At 35.6% G+C, this 20,543-nt stretch overlaps 1 protein-coding gene across 7 annotated transcripts in view; it reads right to left on the bottom strand.

The window, feature by feature from the left end:
• The window catches only part of TAF4B (TATA-box binding protein associated factor 4b), a 179,024-nt gene that overhangs the window by 127,625 nt on the left and 30,856 nt on the right, over window positions 1-20,543 (bottom strand). For all 7 annotated transcript variants that reach the window (XR_006195060.1, XR_006195061.1, XM_042909611.1 and 4 more), the window contains 2 exons: window positions 11,568-11,703; window positions 10,799-10,904 (listed from right to left, as the gene is read on the bottom strand). Coding sequence is in view for 5 of the 7 variants with exons in the window: in XM_042909611.1 (XP_042765545.1) it covers window positions 10,799-10,904; window positions 11,568-11,703 (242 nt within the window). In the remaining 2 variants the exon portion in view is untranslated. The remainder of the gene's footprint in view (window positions 1-10,798; window positions 10,905-11,567; window positions 11,704-20,543) is intronic.

Genomic DNA, 20,543 nt, shown 5'->3' with positions numbered 1-20,543 from the left:
TTCCCAAGTCTAAATAACCACCGTTTGTTTTTCAGTTGCTCTTTGTTCTTTCAAGTAAAAGTGGTGCTCCATGAAAAGTGGTTAGTTTAGCTCACAATTGAAACACAAGCGCAAGCACTTGTCCTTGAGACAACCTTGAGACCCCAACATGCAGAAGAGCTTTATGCAAACCTCCTATTTTGTCACACAGAATACTAAACAGGTGTGTACTCAAGGGTTGAGACCTAATAAAAATAATAATGCATGACATCTCATTAAAGACAAACAAACAAACAAAACATCTAGGTTCTTTTCATTTACTGTGAGTGTGTGAGGGTAAAGAATGAATGGCTACCAGCATAGTTTTGTGTCCCTGCCTTGAATAATACTAAGGTGCCAGAGGTTTTGCCACTGTAGTTTTTGAACCACTAATCAAATAATATACTGAAAAGGGCAAATAACATTATTATTAGTAGTAGTAGTAGTATTAAAATTAAAATTGTTTTAACTTCACAAATTCCCTGAAAAAGTCCTCATTTTCAAAACTATTTTCTATAGATCACATTTGGAAACCTGATGGTTATACTTACAGTCCCAAACTTATAATGAGCAGCAGAAATACTATGAGGATTTTTAAAATACAGACTCTTGCCAAGGTTCAGCCTCCAGAGATTTTATTCTGGGTGAGCCCACAAATCAATAATCTCAGTAAGTTCATGGGTAGTTTTGAAATTGTTGACCTATGCTATACTAGCAATTGTTTATTTATAAATTGTTCTGAAAGTATCTACCACCCACTTCCTATATTTAATACATTTTCCATTATTAATACTGTTAAGAAATTTTTATTATAAATAATACCATACAATTGTCACTATCTCTTGGCTTTGATCCTTCTTGAGGATGCCCATGACATATAAAAGAGACATGTCCTATTTCCTGCCTATGTAACTTCAACCTTTGCTTCATCTACCTCTAATACCTTTTCTTCCAGTTCATTCTGCACCTAAGTACAAACATTTTTCCTAAACGGCATTTTACTATGACAAAATCTGGCCAAAATCTTTGAAAGACTTCGTATCTTTTCTCCCAAGTCTTTATTCATATAATTTTCCTGCGAAGAATGTTTAAGAGCTTAATTTCTATTGAGATCTAGTATAAGGCAACTCCTCCAAGAAGACTGTTTTGTTGAATTTTAACTCTAGATTTAGAGCTAATCTGGGCATAGCTCACACTGATGCTTTATCTTTCCAAGATGAGAGGTTTCTTTTGTCACTAGCGGCTCTCCAAAGTCCTGCTTTGGAAAGATTAACTATATGTATTATTTCATAGGTTATATAACAACATGTATTATGGCTATACCTGTACCTATAAGGAAAAGCAGACTCTTTAATAAATACATGATGAAAAAACTACATATGAAGCAAGGTGAACATACGTTTAATCTATATTAGAGAATCTGATTCTTGCAATATAAGAAAAGAAAGGATATCCAATTTAATGAAGTAATACTGTCTATGCAAATAGCATGTAACGTGTCCTATGTTATTTTCCTAAAAGTGTCTTTTAAAGCAAAAGTTTAAAAATAACACATTAAACCCCTACTAACAGAGGTAATATGTATATGCATTATCCATCCATGAATATTTTACTATTTTTTCCTATAAGAACTCTTAAAAAAAAACTTAACCTTAAAGCATTACCGTATCTTCAAAAAAATCAATAATAATTCCTTATTATCATTAAATAGCCACTCAGTTTAAGTAAGGTTAACTAAACAAACATGCAAAGGTACAGTCATATTTGCCACTTCTAATGCTGAAATAAGAATAAAACATGAATCTCTGGCTCCCTCTGGTGTTTAAGTACTGGTGTTAAGTGCCTGGTGAATAAGTTCCCTTAATCATCCCAGGTACAATGACAAGCAGAATAGAAAATATAATTCTCTTAGTGGAAAAATCATGAACAAAAAAAAATTTTTATTCAGTTAAACAAGTAGTTTTGAAAAAATAGGCAGATATCATCCTATGTTATTAAACCTCATCCAGTTAAAGTCAAGACAAGATCTAATGGCATACACTATTATCTCCTCTTATTTTACAAGAGTCAACATCAAGGGTCTTTTTTAAGCTTCATTTTAACAACTGAAGTGACATTAAGTACCCAAAATAAACCAAACATAAGTTTAAAAAAATGTAACTTTAAAAAGATATGCATAAACCATGAATAACCCAAATTACTATAAAGCATTACACAAAACAAAAAATGTATCTTACTGCAAAAATAAAAGATACCTTTAAAAATAGCTATGGTTATAGAAACTTCTATTCTCTTTTCAAAATTCATTACTTCAGCAACTATTTGAATGTTTATTATGGACCAGGCCTTGTTCTAAACATTAGGTATACAATGGTAAATAAAAGTGACTATAAACACCCAGAGAGTCTAAAAGGAGTGGGAAACACAAGGAATGGTAAACAAACAAACAGGATATTTTCTGATGAGTCCTTCACAAGACAGCAAGTGTGAATGAAGAAACTACTTTCCGTTGGCTGGCTAAGCAAAGACTCTCTAAAGAGTTAACTTCTAAACTAAAGTGAGGACCAAGCCAAATGAAGACTGGAGGAAAGAGAGTCCAGGGAATATCACATCTACAATATGCCCATGTACAGTGGGAACATGAGTAGTGTGTCTGAAGAACAAAAAGGAAGTGAACAAGAAACCCGGGTCCCTTACACCATGCAACATTATATCTGCAACGATCTGCTTACTTTCAGTTTTCCCAAATGTAAGACAATCTTCTGACTCATGCCACTGTTTTTTAGTATGCCTGTTATCTACAGCCTTACTGAATTCCAACAAACAGAACTACAGTTCAAGATAGCTGATATCATAAAAAAAAATATCATTTCTTGGGGCATCTGTGTGTCTCAGTCTGTTAAGCGTCCAACTTTGGCTCAGGTCATAATCTCACAGTTTCTGAGTTTGAGCCTAGCATCAGGATCTCTGCTGTCAGCACGGGCCTGCTTCAGAACCTCTGTCCCCTTCTCTCTCTACCCCTCCCCCCTGTTCGCATTTGCTCTCTCTTAAAAATGAATTAAAAAACATTTTTTAAAAAGTCAATTCTCCTTAAACTAATCTAATCACATGACCTCAATAAAAAATGTTCATAGATTCTAAATTTCTAAAATTCACATGCAGTAGAAAAATAAAGTGAAGATACCTTTGATAAAAAAAAGGAATAAACAGAGGGTTTACCTTGTCAGATCAGATATAAAAACAAATAATGAAAGAATCATAATAGAAAATGCAAAAATGTTAACACAGAAATAAAATAAAAACACTGCACTAAAATGAAATTCTAGAAATGTGCCTATATAAGTGATAATTTATTATCAGGTAAAGGTGACATCTCAAATCAGAAAGGTAAGGATAATGAATTCTTTAGTAACTACTGTTGAGACAGGCATTCCAATTGGGAAAAAGGTAATTTCTGCTGCAGACATTTACAAAGATAAAATCAAGAATTATTGAAAAGGTAAAGGTATATGTACATATACAAGATGTGTATACATATCTTGGAAGAAAATATGGAAGCACATCATTATGAGCTTGGGATGAAGAAGGATTTCTTAGAAAATGGGAACATTCAAAAGCCATAAAGCATGAGTGATAAATCGAATATTGCGATTTAAAATCTTCTAAAACAAAAGACACTAAAAACAAAGTTGCCAGTTAAACAAAAGACTGGGAGAAAAATATTTACAACATATATAACAAAGAATTACTCTCCAATATATATATATATAAGTCTAGAAAGCAATAAGCACTCAACAGATAAATGAGCAAAAGTAATAAGCTAGAAATTTCCCAGAGAAAATACTAATGGTGACATTTTTGCTTCAGGCAGTAAGTGGACTAGATTTACTGAGGAGAAATTACGCTGCATTCTAACTAGACCAGCATAAGACGTTTTCATTCTAATGTTGGGTGCACAGAAGTTGTCAAAAAAGTTGTCAGTAAAAATAAGCAATAACCACACTCTAAAGGTAAAACTGCCTCAGGGACAAATGCCTGTGGCTGGCACTAGTTCTCAGACCCCTTATAAAGTGGAGAAATTGTATCTGAGACTGCTGGGTTCAGTCAGGTTCCCTAGAACAGGTGCTAAAGTGGTCCCAAGTCAACAGTCACCCTGGTTCCTACAAGAAAGTCACAAATCCTCTCTGGAGTAAAGCAAATTCATTTTAGGTCCTCAGGTTTAATCTGATTTACACATCCAACAAGGTTTTAAATTCAGCAATTATATTTTTCACTTCTAAGTGTCCTTTTTCATCACTGTATTTATTTTTTTATATTTATTTATTTTTGAAGGCGCAAGCAGGGGAGGGGTAGAGAGGGGGACAGAAGATCCGAAGCAGGCTCTGCACTGACAGCAGCAAGCTGGATGTGGGTCTCGAACTCCCGAACCATGAGATCATGACCTGAATTGAAGTCGGATGCTCAAATGACTGAGCTACCCAGGTGTCCCATATTCATTTTTTTAATAGAAAATTATTACTTGCTCATGTTTATGATTCCACATTTTGTTTTTAACCATTTTATAATAATTTTTAACAATGAATATTTGATTGTCCAATGTTTGATGTTAGTAGGATTTCAAATGTGCTGCTGTTTCACTGTAGTTTAACTCAGGGTGATTTTTCCCTGTATGTTTTACCTTTGAAAGTGAATACATACACATACACACAAAACTATGGGAACAGCATTTTTAAAGTGTTGAAAACAAAAAGTCAACCCATAATTCTAGTATCACTCCTGACATCACTGTCTACATAAATAACCCAAAATAATCTAAAAATTATCAGAAATAAGAACTTAACAAGGCAGTTGGCATAGGATTAAAAAAAAAAAAAAAGCAATGTGCATTCCTATGTAGTAACAGAAAAGGCAATTACCAAAAATATATTTATAATAGCAATAAAAGAGGCACCTAGAATAAATTCAACAGATAAATTCAACAAACTGTGTATACCTATAGATGAAATTGTAACACTTTATCGAAAGATGTTTAAGAAAGCATGCATAAATGAAGATATAAATCATGTTTATAGACAGAAGACTAAAAATTATAAAGAAATCAGCTGAAGGACAATAGACTCAAGGCCATGCCATTAAAAATTCCAGCAGACATTTCTGGTGGAATTCAAATACTTAAATTTATATGGAACAGCAAAATCCCAAGAACAGACATGAAAATCAGTAAGAGTGGAGAGGTGGGATATGAAAGTGAAGGAAGGAAAATAAATAAGGAGAGGTAGGTAGAGGAGGTACCTTAACAGATTCAAAATTTATTTTGAAGTTATGGTAAATTGAGAAGCATCCTACTGGAAATAAACAAATTAACCAAAAAGATGAAGCAGAGATGAAAAGATTAACTAAAATGGATAGACAGCCTAGAAAAGATCCATGTGTATATGACATAGGAGGCATTGCAGATCATTGAGTCTTCATTAATGTTGTTGGAACAAATGATTATGCATATGAGAAAGAGTGAAGTAGGATCCCTACCCTACGTCATAGAAACAAACAAATCCAAAATTAAACCCTTTTGGGGTGCCTGGGTGGCTAGGTTGATTAAGCATCTGACTTCAGTTCAGGTCATGATCTCATGGTTTGAGTTTGAGCCCTGTATCAGGCTCTGTGCTGACAGCGTGGAGCCTGCTTCAGATCCTCTGTTTCCCTCTGCTTCTCTCTCAAAAATAAATTAACATTTAAAAAAATTCAAAATTAAACCCTGTTGACCAAGATTTAAATATAAAAAGTAAAACTTAAAAATTGTTAGAATATTATAAAGGTATCTTTATGATACCAAGGAGGATAAGACATCAATAAGTAATTCATATATAAGAAATTGCTAAATTCAACTACTTTAAAATACACCATAAAGTGTACTGAAAACACTAACTCCAATAGATATTTGCAATACACAAAAGTGTAAAGAATTACACTAGGACTTCTGCTTCTGCTGTAGACTATCACTTATAACAGACAATTGTTCTGATTAAACAAAACTAACAAAGCCCAAAACATTTTTTTAAAGTTTCTTTGAAGGCAGATAAATGCTGGGAAAACCAGGTCTTGAGGAACCACAGTTCCAAGAGAAGAGAACCTCATGATAGGAGGTTCCTCATGAGAGGAAACAAAATTCTCTCCATGCTGTTTTTTCCTTTGGGCATGTGCAAATTCTTGATAAGGAATAAGACACTAAGGAGCCATGGAGAGGGCAGCTACTAAGTAGAAAAGCCAAAAGAGCATTAGGCAAACTCATGAGGATAGAGAGACAGGAAAAAGTTCAAGGCTGCCAAGACTCAGAGTGTAGGCCATGATCCTATAAAAGAATTGAGGCACAAAGAAACAGACCTGACATTGTGTGATGATTTTTCACTTAAGGAATGGAGCACTAAAACTCTGCAAAAGGGGGCATCCGGGCGGCTCAGTTGGTCAAGCATCCAACTTCAGTTGAGATCATGATCTCAAGGCTCGTGAGCTGAGCTCTGCATTGGACTCTGTGCTAACAGTTCAGAGCCTGGAGCCTGCTTTAGATTCTGCCTGTCTCTCGCTGACCCTCTTGCCATTCACATTCTGTCTCTCTCTCCCTCTCAAATATAAATAAACATTTTTTAAAAAATGTAATTCGCTTAAAAAAAAAAAAAAAAAGAAACTGCAAAATAAAAGTCAAAGAACCCAGGCGAAAAGCTTTATGAAAAGCACTCTGAGAAGGATTCTGGGAGATGGCAAAAGAGCATCAGGAATCTGTCTAATGTAACTATTTTGGATCTTCTGAATCTTTTGAAGGCTTCCAACTTCCAAGGGGATGGTAAGGTAAACTGTGGTTATTTGGGTCAATTTCAGCTGTTAGTTTGGCAGAAGCTCCCCATCCCCCAGGCTGCAGCCCTGGAGCAGACAACTATGCATATGTATTGGAGCAGTCTGCACAAAGCTTGGGGCAACTAGGATGAGGAAAAAAACTGTTCTCCAAATATCAGGAGTATATGCTAGGATTACTGATTGTTGCTTCTGATCATACAGATGTAGACAATGAAGTGAGTGGCCCATTGTTGCTGCAACTCCTCCCTCTGTTGCAAGGTCCTCACCCTCTAGCCATAGGAACAGCCAAGGGATTTAAAGGGCCAGTCTCCATTTTTCCTCATGCCCTCATTTTCCTCTTTTGGAAGCCCAACATGAAAGACTAGGACATTCAAAGGCAACAGAATGTATGGGGGCAATTAGAATGTCATCAAACATGCCTAGGGAAAAGCAAAGGCTAAAGATGATCTAAGATCTAAAGTGTATACCTCAGGTTGATCCTTCAACAACAAAACACATACAAAACAAAAAAACAGCAAGCCCTGGGGAATGCGAAGAATCTAATTTCCAGAGATGCCACATTATTAGATTTAAACGTCCAGTTTTCAACAAAAAAATCATGACACATACAAAGAAACATGAAAGTATGACCAATTAAAAGAAAAATAAAATCCACAGAAAACTATCCCCGAAAAAGACCCAGGGACAGATGTACTCGACTGCGACTTTTAAACAGCTGTTTTAAAGATGTTCAGGGGTGCCTGGGTGACTCAGTTGGTTGAGCATATGACTCTTGATTTCAGCTCAGGTTATGATCCTAGGGTCCTGGGACAGAGCCCCACATCAGGCTCCGTGCTGAGCATGGAATCTGCTTAAGAGAATCTTAAGTAAGCATGGAGTCTGCTTAAGATTCTCTCTTTCCCTCTGCCCCTCGGCCCTCTCCCTGACTCATACTCTCCAAAAAATAAAAAATAAAAAATAATTTAATTAAAAAATAAAAAAACAAGCATTGAAGAGAGAGATAAAAAACAAAGGAATGAAAAGGAGATAAATAAAAGATCAGAGACAAAATAGTGGAAATTAAGGGAGGTAAACAGAATAAAATCCATACTACTGCATTCCCTGAAGAGTGAAACATAAAACAATGGACTAGAACTAATATTTCAAATTATAATCCAAGAAAACTTTATAGGCATCTCAAGAGAGCAGAATCTGCATATTAAACATGCCAATTGGGAACCTAAGAAAGTTAAGGTCAGAATGGGCAATGTTTCACAGCATATCCTGATACAAAAATATTACATTTCAAAGATGAAGAAATAAATTCAAGGCCTTCAGATGAGAATATCAAATATATAAAAACAACATAAATATCAAGCAGTGGAGAAGCATTTTTTAAAACGCAATACAAAAATGTTACAAAAATGTTAATTTCATATCCAGCCAGATGTCCTTCATGTATCAAGGACACTGCAGCAGTTTTTTGTTTTTTTTAACACACAAGAACTTAGGGAATTCTACACTAATCAGCCTTTCTTGAGTACAGGAACTCTACTCAAGTAGAATTGGTTCATTCCAACGAAGAGATAACTAAGAAAACGTCAGAGAAAGGGCTGATGATGATCGTTTTAATATAAAAGTAGACCTACAACTAAAATGCACATGGAGACAAGGAAGAAAAACTACTGCAGAAATTATTTTAAATTATGACAAAGAAATAATGCAACTAAAAATGGAAGAAAGTTGAGGAAGAAGAAAATAAAATATCCACACACTAATTTTTATACAGGAAATAGGCAGGAATTTTAGAATATCAATATAAGAACAAACCTAAAATTATAATACTTCTAGAACAAAGCACAGAAGATAATCTCCGTAAGCTAGGATTACACAAATATTTCTTAGGTAAAACGTGAAAAATATAATTTACAAGGAAAAATGTAATGAACTGAACTTCAGCAAAATTAAATGTTTGCTCTGTGAGAAACACTGGCAAATGATAGAATATACCATAAAGAAAATATTTCCAAATTACTTATGTGGTAAAAAGCTTAGATCTTGAATACACAAAGAACTCTAAAAACTCAACCATAAGAAGGGCTCTTGGGTGGCTCAGTTAAGCGTCTGACTCTTGGTTTCAGCTCAGGTCATAATCTCACAGTTCATGGGTTCGAGCCCCATGTTGGGCTCCACCCTGACAGTGAGGAGCCTGTTTGGGATTCTCTCTCCCTCTCCCCCACTCATGCTGTCTCTCTCTCTCTCTCAAAATAAATGAACCATAAAAAAAAAAAAATCAACCATAAGAAATCAACTCAGTAAGAAAAAATGGGCAAAGGATTTGAACACACACTTCATCAAAAGAATGTATGTGGATAGCAAATAAATACAAGAACAGATGTTCAATATCTTTAGTCATTAGGGAAATGCAAATTAAAACTACACAATAATAACCATAATACACTTATTAGAATGGTAAAAATCAAAAGAACTGACAATACCAAGAGGTGACAAAGTAGAAGAGCAAATCAACTCTTATTATTGCTAGCAGGAATGCAAAATGGTACAGTTCCTTGGTAAAGTTTGGCAGTTTCTTTTTTTTTTTTTTAATATTTATTTATTTTGGAGAGAGAGAGAGCGCATGCACATGCACACAAGAGGGGGAGGGGCAGAGAGAGAGGGAGACAGAATCTAAAGCTGGCTCCAGGCTCCAAGCTGTCAACACAGAGCCCGACGTGCGGCTCAAACTCATGAACCATGAGATCATGATCTGAAGTCAGTCGCTTAACCAACTGAACCACCCAGGTGCCCCAAGTTTGGTAGTTTCTTTTTTTTTTTTTAATTTTTTTTTTAATGTTTTATTTATTTTTGAGACAGAGAGAGACAGAGCATGAATGGGGGGAGGGTCAGAGAGAGAGAGGGAGACACAGAATCTGAAACAGGCTCCAGGCTCTGAGCTGTCAGCACAGAGCCCGACGCGGGGCTCAAACTCACGGACCGCGAGATCATGACCTGAGCCGAAGTCGGAGGCTTAACCGACCAAGCCACCCAGGCGCCCCGGTAGTTTCTTAAATAAACACACACTCACCTACTGATCCAGCAATCAAACTCCTAGATATTTACTTAAGAAATGAAGACCTATGTTCACAGAAAAATCTGTATATAAATGTGATTTTTTTTTAACGCAGGTGCCCCTGTATATAAATGTTTATAGCAACTTTACATATTACTGTAAAAAAACTGGAAACAGCCCAATGTCCATCAACAGGAGACTACAAAGGTTATTTCTCACCAATACAAAAGAACAATCTTTTAATATTCAAAATGATATGGATGAATCTCAAAAACATGCCGAGAGGAAAAAGATGCAAAAAGGTTAATGCAATTTGTCATTTAAGTAAAGTTCAAGAATAAACAAAAATGATCTATGGGGATGGACATAAGAATAGCAGCTGCTGGGGGCACGTGGGTGGCTCAGTCAATTAAGTGCCCAACTCTTGGTTTCGGCTCAGGTACGTGATCTTGCAGTTTGTGAGTTCAAGCCCTTTGTTGGGCTCCGCGCTGTCAGTGCAGAGCCTGCTTCTCTTTCCCTCTCTCTCTCTGCCCCTTCCCTGGTCATGTGTGTGCATGCGCTCTCTCTCTCTCTCTCTAAATTTTAAAAAACAAATTAAAGAATAGAGGTTGCTGGAGGCAAGGGTTAGAAGGTAATTGATTTGAAAATAGCATGAAGGTAAAGGATATGTTCAGCATCTTGATTATACAGGGATGTATATTTATCAAAATTCATTGAACTATACACTTAAGATTTATACACTTGCTTATAAATTATACTCAGTAAAGTACTGTCAGCTTTTTAAAAAGGCATCAAGATATTTATTTTATAAGTACTATTCTGCCATCTTTTTTGTTAATACTACTTCCTTAAACCAGACCAAATTTTAACTATTTTCTTTACCTGAAAGATGTTATTCCATTCTCTTTTACTTTATTTTTCTGAATAGGAGATGCTTGGAGTGACAGAATTTTATTTCCTGGTAGGGTAATCTGCTTTAAAATGGAAGCTATAAAAACAAAAGAAGAAAAAAGAATTTTAAAAAAATCAGTCATGCCATATTAGGAGAAATGCAGGACAGCAGCTTTTAATATACCCAGAATAACCAAAAGAAATTTCAAGCTGTCCTAGAACTATGTTTAAACTCAAAAATGACAATGAATTTATTCCCTGCATGAAATCATCTTAGAAAAATCAAAATTTCTCTTCATACAGTCTTCAGCCTATAGGATTACCAGCATTATGAAAATATGCATAAATAGTGACAAGTGATGTTAATATATCATTTATATTTGCATATTTTAAAAATACATGAAACTTCTTTTGTGTTAAGACTGATTTCCAAATGTAGAAAAAGTACATTTCAAAAAGAAAGAAAGCTATAGCAATTTTTGTAAATTAAAAAAAGTGCTTTATTCACTAATACATTGTTCTATCTAATTACAAAATACCTTGAGTAGTTGCTTCTTCTACTCTAAGATATATATCCCCAAAAAGTAGCTATGTATATACAAAGAATGTGCTAGTGATTTTTCAGTCCTCTCTCCTAGGTCCTACTTTTAAAAGAGTACCTTTTCTTAATATAACAAATAAAAAAGAGAACACAAAACCCCATCATGTTCCAAACCCAGTATGATGGGGCCAGGGATGCGGGGTGGGGGTTGGGGTCTACCTGGAGGAAACTGACTGGCAGGTATTGCAGTGCTCACTGGCATCTTCTTCTGTCCAGATTTCTGAATGGTCAATGCTGAGGAATGGGGAAGTGTGGTCACTTGTTTTGCAATACCTCCTGAAGGCTGCTGGACTACCTGAAACAATGAGAGTTATTAATACACTCATTCAACTAAACCTGCTTTAGGAAAGAACAAGCTTTCAGTTGTAACAGAACAAATGATTGTGCTCACCTAACTGTAAATATACTTTTATGTTAGCATAACAAGAAAGTCTACCTAAAATTTATATCTGTATGTAGCAAAATTATCTTGTTCAAAAGTGAAAAATAGGACTTTCTCACGCAACGTACAGTAAAACCTTGGTTTGTGAGCATAATTCGTTCTGGAAACATTTTGCTTGTAATCCAAAGCATGTGTATATTCAAGTGCATTTCCCCATCAGAAATAGTGGGAACTCAATTTGTTCCACAACCCAAAAACATTCATATAAAAATGATTACAATACTATAATACAAAATAAAGAAAATACAGCATATAAAGAAAAATAAACAGGGGCATCTAAGTGGCTCAGTAGGTTAAGCATCCAACTTCAGCTCAGGTCCTGATCTCACAGTTTGTGAGTTCAAGTCCCACATGGGGCTCTGTGCTGACAGCTCAGAGCCTGGAGCCTGCTTTGGATTCTGTATCTCCCTCTCTCTGCCCCTCCCCCACTCACAATCTGTCTCTGTCTCTCAAAAATAAATAAATGTTTAAAAAAAAAATGTAAAAAAGAAAAATAAACAAATTAACCTGTGCTTACCTTTGAAAACCTTTGTGGCTGGTGTGAGGGAGATAAGAGAAACGAGGGTTATTGTGTAGGACGACTTGCACTATCACTAACAGAATCACTGCTATTTACTGGCTCAATGGAATCTTTTTCTTTTTGTGCAACTTTAACAAGGAACCTATCCAATGACACTTGCTTTTGCCTCCTTTTGAGGATTTTGTGGAAATGTGACGTTGCTTTGTCATTAAACAGATTCATCCCTCACACTGCTACAGCTGTATTCAGGTGGTGCTTTTCTACAAAATTTTGCAGCTTCCCACATTGTACACATCTCCCTAATCTCATTTGAAGTGGTGGATTCCTCCACCTTTTTTTCCTCCTCCTCTGCATAGGAGATCTCCTCCATAACCTCTTGTTGTTGCTCACAATGCAACAGTTGGATCCAACGGTAGGATGCCAGTTGTGGGCACCTTCCAACATTCTGAAAAATCAGATTTCTGCCAAACGCTGTGGCCTGAGACCAAGTATCTGAGTATGGGACACGATCACCCACAATCCCACACTGAAGAGAGACAGAGAAGAACCACTGGCTCAGCTGTGATCATGTGATGTTTGGCGTCACATACTACTTGTATTGTAAGGCATCACTCATTGATCAGGTTAAAATTTATTAGAAATGTTTGCTCGTCTTGCAGAACACTCGCAGAACAAGATACTCGCAATCCAAGGTTTTACTGTGTTTTCTTTTTAGAGTGTAATTCAAATTTACACTATCCACTGCCCAATTTAACTCTCCATTTGGATCATATTCTCTTTTTTTTTTTTTTTTTTTTAGTTTATTTATTTATTTTGAGAGAGTGCAAGTGGGAGAGGGGCAGAGATAGGGGGAGAAAGAGAGAATCCAACCCCACAGAACTGTGAGATCATGCCCTGAGCCGAAACCAAGAGTTAGAGGCCTAACTGACTGGGCCACCCAGGTGCCCCTTTTTTCTTTTTAATTATTTATTTCATTTATTTTGAGAGTATGCATATGAGCAGGGGAGGGGCGGGGGGGGGAGGGGCAGAGAGAGAGGGAGGGAATCCAAAGCAGGCTGCACTGTCAGGTATATGAGATCAGGACGTGAGCCAAAATCAAGAGTTGGACACTTAACTGACTGAGCCACCTGGATGCTGTGTATTTCTTTATTCTATATTTTATATATACTTTATAGGTATCTGCATTATTTGCTTTTTTATGATTAGCATATACTACATTTATAATTAGAAAAATGAAGTTGAGTTTTCAAATTAATATTACTAGAAAAATAATAAATTCTACAATGAAATATGCATTCACAGTTACATTTATGCATTCAGACTGAATCTTAACAGAAACAATCCTTACAATTCTGGCCTCTTTCCCCATTCACTCACATTTTCTTCCTTAATATCCTTTACTAAGTATTCTTTTTCAGTATTTTAATTTTGAAAAACAATAATAAAATATTATTAGAGGGTGCCTGGGTGCCTCAGTGGTTAAGCATCTGACTTCAGCTCAGGTCATGATCTCACCTTTTGAGAGTTCAAGTCCCACATTAGGTAAGCATGAGCCCTGCTTCCGATGTAAAAACAAAACAAACAACAACAACAAAAACGACAAGCCCTGCTTCCGGTGAGCTCTGCTTCTCTCTCTGTCCCTCGTGAGATTCTCTCTCTCTCTGTCCCTTGCTCACTTGCACCCTTCTCTTTCTTAAGGGGAAAAAAAAAAAAAAAAAAAAAAAAAAAAAAAAAAAAAAAAATATATATATATATATATATATATATATATATATATACACACACACACATACATATATATACATATATATGTATACACACACACACACACACACATACACACACACACGTGTGTGTGTGTATGTGTGTGTGTGTGGTGAGTTAGTCTTCATACCATTCTGATAGGTACTCACGTAATAGCCCGAAGCTCTGTCCCTGAGGTGGATGCGGGCCCTACACAGCCTGGCTGTATGTGACCTGGACTATAAGGAGTGGAGGTGGGGCAGACAGGGATAGCACCCATGGGACCGAGGCACCACTATGTGGCCCTGACAAGAACAAGCTGGGGAAAGCAAGCCTCAGTGCCCACCCGTAGGATCCCAGGTGTGCCTGGCCCTGCCTACAGCCCACATGGGATCAAGATCATACACATGGGGGGAGACAAATATGCCAGTTAAAAACATATAAATATATCTTTATACATGTTTATAATTATTATATATATTATGAATATACAAATATTTATATAAATGTATATGATACATGGTATTTATACATATCACAAAGTTCTGAGCTGGGATTTAAATAACCCTGGATCCCTATTATTCCTCATCTTAATGATTATGACACTTGGGGCAGCATGTACAGCACACTGCACGCTTGCTGAACAAAATAAAATACAATGAGTGAGAAAGTAGAAGAGCATTCATTAGCGTTCTTTCAAAGTACCACTTAAAACCACAGTATTAGGCATCTTATGGAGATTGAGAAATTATTGCAGAGAGATGGAAATTTACCTGAAGAGATATTTATTCCTACTTGGCAAGCAAAAGAAAGCTGTATCATATTTTTGCAAACTTAAGTCCTTTATTTCCCTCCAAAAAACCACTAGCAAGGAAAATCACTAAGTAGCACATACCTTAGCCTTTTATCTTGACATGTCAAATTCTGATGTTTTATTTGAATCTTAAAATAAATTAATGTTCTAATAGTTCATAGAAATATAGGTCTAGGGCTACATAACATTACTTAGGTTTTTTTTTTTTAATTATGATTTTTACATTATGCTCTGGGATATGTGACAAGGAACTATTGCTTTCTCTGTATTTCAACCCTCACCTACTCCCCTATTCATAAATACACAGCAATCAAATGTTTATCTGTAAATAACTCAAGTAGTGCATGCACACACAGCTACTGGATTCAATCACTTACTATCTCCTCTAATTTCTATACATTATTCAATATGTGATTACCGGAATGAACTCAGTAAGGTTGACTTCCAGAAAATAGAAGACCCTAACTAAACAAAAGCTGCAGTATAAAAGTCAGTTAGTTAGTTGCCAACCATTTCTCAGGAACAGCTAATATATGGTTCTTGTACCACAATTCCTTACCTTCTGGGACAATGGCATACACCACTAAACACTTCTATATGCCCACATTCAGCCTCAGAATCTTAACACAGAGCTCCAGTCAAATCCTACAATGAAAGTTGAAACTTATTTGCCATGCCCAATCTAAATTAAAACTCAATCTTGGTAAAGCTTAGAACATGCTGTTTCTTTAATTTAATGGGCCTTCTAAACTCTTAAAAATGTGCTCAGGGGCGCCTGGGTGGCTAAGTCAGTTAAGCGTCAGACTTCAGCTCCCGTCATGATCTCGTGGTTTGTGAGTTGGAGCCCCGCATCGGGCTCTGGGCTGACAGCATGGGGCCTGCTTCGCATCCTCTGTCTCCCTCTCTCTCTGCCCCTCCCCTGCTTGCTCTCTCTCTCTAAAATAAAAAAACATTTTAAAAAATGTGCTCAAATGAATTCTTAATTATACCACCAGCTTTTATAGGAATCTGTAAATGCTGCTTAAAATTGAGAACCTATAGGGGTGACCGGGTGGCTCAGTCAGTTGAGCGTCCGACTTCGGCTCATGTCATGATCTTGCAGGTCGTGAGTTTGAGCCCTGTGCCAGGCTCTGTGCTGAGAGCTCAGAGCCTGGAGCCTGCTTCAGATTCTGTGTTTTCCTTTTTCTCTGCTCCTCACCCACTCATGCTCTCTCTCTCTCTCAATAATGAACATTAAAAAAAAAGTGAGAACCTATAAATTTTTGTTAAATTTTAAATGTGCTTATTGTAAGATTTGATTCATATGAAATTCTAGAACAAACAAAAGTAATCTGTGGGAGAAAATTATCAAAAGAGTTGTTGCTTCTGGGGATGTTGGGGTGGGGACTGAGAAGGAACACAAGGGTACTTCAAGATGATGTTAACATACTATAACTTGGTAGGGGATCTGAGTTACACAGAAGTATACACTAACTGCCAGAACTTATCCAATGGTACATTTAAAATTTGTGTACATCACTGTATGTAGATTTTAGCTAAAAAGAAAAAGAACAGGAAATACTGAACTGTAGTTAATAATATGCATGTTTAACTATTTAGGAAGAAGTCTTTGAAACCATCAAATAAGATGATTGAAGGCTGGATAAATACATGATAAATCAAGTATAGTAATTATAAACAGAATCTGGGTGGTTGCTATACAGGTGTTCACTATGAACTTCAACACTGCTATGTTTCAAAATTTCCATAATAAAACATTTTCTTTGATAAAGCAAAAATAAGATGACCTAATACTGTAAACACTGTTTCTAAATAGTTTATTGTCCATCAATTCTAATGTATCCTTGCCAATTAAAAGAAAAAAAAAAAACTCAAGTAAATTTAAATGAACTAGCATTAATCAATCTATATACTATTATATAAACTCTGATTAAATATGGCATGTGGAGAATCTTCTATGCAACCCTAAATACACATGGTAAATAAAGGTACCTTACTTGAATTCAATTTCTTTCTTCACCAAAACTTTCCTCAGTCCCATTTGAGTGGGACTACAACCATCAACTGGAATTCTACCTCTCTTTTCACACTTAACAGAATGCAAAAAAAGAAAGAAAAAAATACAAACTGCTTAAATCTGGATCCTTAGGTCAGTCCAATATGAAACGGAGAGTGAACTACCTGAGCCAATAAAACAATTAATGATCCTTGTTTTGTTTTTTTTTCCTACTCAATTTTTACTTTAACTTCTCTAATAAATATAGTGGCCACCAGCATACTCAGAAACTAAAATTTATACCCTTGAAAACACTTCTCCATGTCCAGTGAAAACTGAAGTCAGAGACAGTCAGCAGAGTTACATCTCATATAGTATTTCATATAAAGATATATTTGTTTAAAATTCTTTAATGGGTCCCTTACTTCAAAATAATTAGGTACCAGAGGAAAATACAATGCAACAAGAATAAATCTTTTCTAATATTCTAGATCAATTTAAGAAATCAGCTTTACTTCAATGGAATGAAATGGAAAATTACCACATTTAATAATGTACTAGTACTTGTTTTCATCTGATATCCACAAAACCGTAATATTTGGAGAATGACTGTTGGACATACTTGGCCACTTATTTATCAAATGCCTACAATTCTGTTAAGGAAGAAATGCAGATAAAAGAGTCATATGTATGTATGTATGTATATATATATATATATATACATACATACATACATATATATACACACACACACACACACACACAGACATATATACATATTTTCTACAGAGAGAGAGAGAAAGCGCATGCACATGCCCATGTGCAAGCAAGGGAAAGGGGGCAGAGGGAGAGAGGGAGGGAATGAGGGAGGGAGAGAGAACCTTAAGGAGGCTCCATGACACAGAGCTCAATTCCATAAGCCTGGGATCAGGACCTGAACCAAAATCCAGAGTCAGACACTCAACAGACTGAGCCACCCCAGGTGCTCGGGGAAATATATATTTGAAATAAGAAAAATATCCAAGATAATATAAAAGCTTCCTGCCCTATCTCCAAGTATAAACTGTTTTTAAAGATATTGAACTAACAACATATAATACAATATTACTACTAAGAGTGGTAACATTCAGTTTGCTCTCTAAAATTATCAGCATTTTTCTTTTCCCTAAAAATACAGACCAGGAATTTTGAATTAACTTTCTCATTCATGAATTTTATTCATACATGTTGTGGACTTTAGAGACTTATTGTTTAATTTTTATATGGTAAAATTAGTTATTAAAATATATCAAATTTAATTTTTAAAATGACCAAACTGAAATTAAAATTTAGTTCTCTATTAAATTACCTTTTGTTAATTAAGTTTAAATTTAATTTAAATTATACTTTAAATTAAATTTAGCTTTTGCTCAATTATGAGTAAAACAGTTTTTTCACAAATATCCTAAGAAAACTGTTTAAGTGCTGAAACTTCTGAAAGCTTCTACTTATTACCTATCCATCATCAGTAGACTATACTACATATCATCCACTCTCTTTCACTAACTTTAAAGGTAAAAACGTTAAGCTTAACATTTAGAGTGTGTAACATCATATAACACCTGCTATGCTAGAATTAATAGATAATAACATTAACATTTATAAAAACTAGATTCTCAGATGAAATCAAAAGAACTACTGATTAGGTCCACATTTCAATAATTCAAGCATTTGAGGACTAAAATATACAAAGCAATGAACTACTGGCACAAAATGAAAAACTTTCATCTACGGAAGCTGTGAACAAGTCAATTCTTCTGATGAGAACTTTAAGCAGATCCCCAGAGGTTAACATACAATAATCAATGAGATAGAAAAGATAACATGTAGTAATAAATCTAAATTTAAAAAAAAATGGGGAAGGGCCTCTTTAATCTGGAATAAAAATGTATAATTTCATAAAGCAATAATTCTATAAAATTTAAACCCTGCAATGGGAGATTAAGAGGATTCTTATAGCTCAAAAGCATGGATATAGAAAACATCTAGAAAGCAGGAAACCTATACAATTTCCAGAAAAATTAGTAGAAATGCTAGAAACAGATAAAGTATAAAGAAGGAATTTTAAAATTCACGATCAATTATTAAAGGGAATAAACAAATTTAAAAACTAATATTGAACAGTAATACTTGCATTCAGCTCATTTTTAATTTTTTTAACGTTTATTTATATATTTTTAAAATTTCTTTTGATGTTTTATTAATTTTTGAGAGAGAGAGTGCAAACAGAGGAGGAGCAGACAGAGAGGGAGACACAAATTCCAAAGCAGGCTCCAGGCTCTGAGATATTAGTACAGAACCTGACATGGGACTCAAACTCACGAACCATGAGATCATGACCTGAGCCAGTGTCGAACGCTTAACCGACTGAGCCACCCAGACGCCCCTAATGTTTATTATTTTTGAGAGAAAGAGAAAGAGACAGAGCATGAGCATGAATATGAGAAGAGGAGGGGCAGAGAGAGAGAGACACAGAATCTGAAGAAGGCTCCAGGCTCTGCACAGTGAGCACAGAGCCTCAAGCAGGGCTCAAACTCACAAACTGTGAGATCATGACCCAAGGTGAAGTCTGATGCCTAACAAACTGAGCCACCCAGGTGCCCCATTCTTCAGCTCATTTTTAGAGACTACATCCTGAGTTGCCCAGACCACAGATTTGATCCAGTATGGCAATTCTCATATCTCAAATTATTATTTGCCATCTTTCTTAAAAGCTGCACTGAATACTTTCTTATGTTTCTAGCATCCTATTTTCCTTCTCACCTATCTGGGATTAAATTGGACAATGGTTTAAAATGGGCTCACCTAATACTAATAAGCACTTTAGTAAATATTAATTTTCCACATTAATTTGAAAAAATATCCTAGTTCAGTCCTCTCTGTGGCATTACCATACAGAATGGCTTATCTTGTTTTGTGCCCCAGGTAAAAATGTGTTACAAAACAGATTACAATGCATCTTCAGTGTCTATTGCTCTAGTGTTTGTCATTTTTAAATATGAAGGTATGAATACTGACATCAAATGTGTTGAGTAAAATTAAAACAAAGGCCAAACGGGGTGCCTGGCTGGCTCAGTAGGTAGAGCATGCAACTCTCAATCTCAGGGTCCTGAGTTTAAGCCCCACCATTGGGCATGGAGCCTACTTAAAAAAAAAAAAAAAAAAAAATGTAAACAAACAAAGGCTAAACAAGAAAGCAGAATTCACAAGGAAAATTAAAATACTCCACATTATACAAATGAAAGTAATAAGTCAAAAAACCCCTAACATTTACCATTGGATTCATTCATTCTTTTTCTCTTTCTTTCTTAGATTTTATTGTTAAGTAATCTCTGTATCCAACGTGGGGCTCCAACTCACAACCCTGAGATCCAGAGCTGCATACTCGAAGTACTGGGCTAGCCAGGCACCATCCACTGGATTTTCTGTTACATTTTTTCTTTACTGAAATTGTTCCTAATGTATAACAAGTCAAAGCTACAAAACATAAATGCTATCAAGATATTATTACCACATAGCTTTTCTGTTTCAGGACACTCTAGAAACTTAGAAGTTCTTGTCATGAGTACCATACTCTAATG

This window comes from Panthera leo, chromosome D3 (assembly GCF_018350215.1).
Source record: "Panthera leo isolate Ple1 chromosome D3, P.leo_Ple1_pat1.1, whole genome shotgun sequence".
Lineage (NCBI taxonomy): Eukaryota > Metazoa > Chordata > Mammalia > Carnivora > Felidae > Panthera > Panthera leo.
Note: the sequence above shows the minus strand (reverse complement) of the source record. Positions and strands in the feature narration are given on the sequence as shown.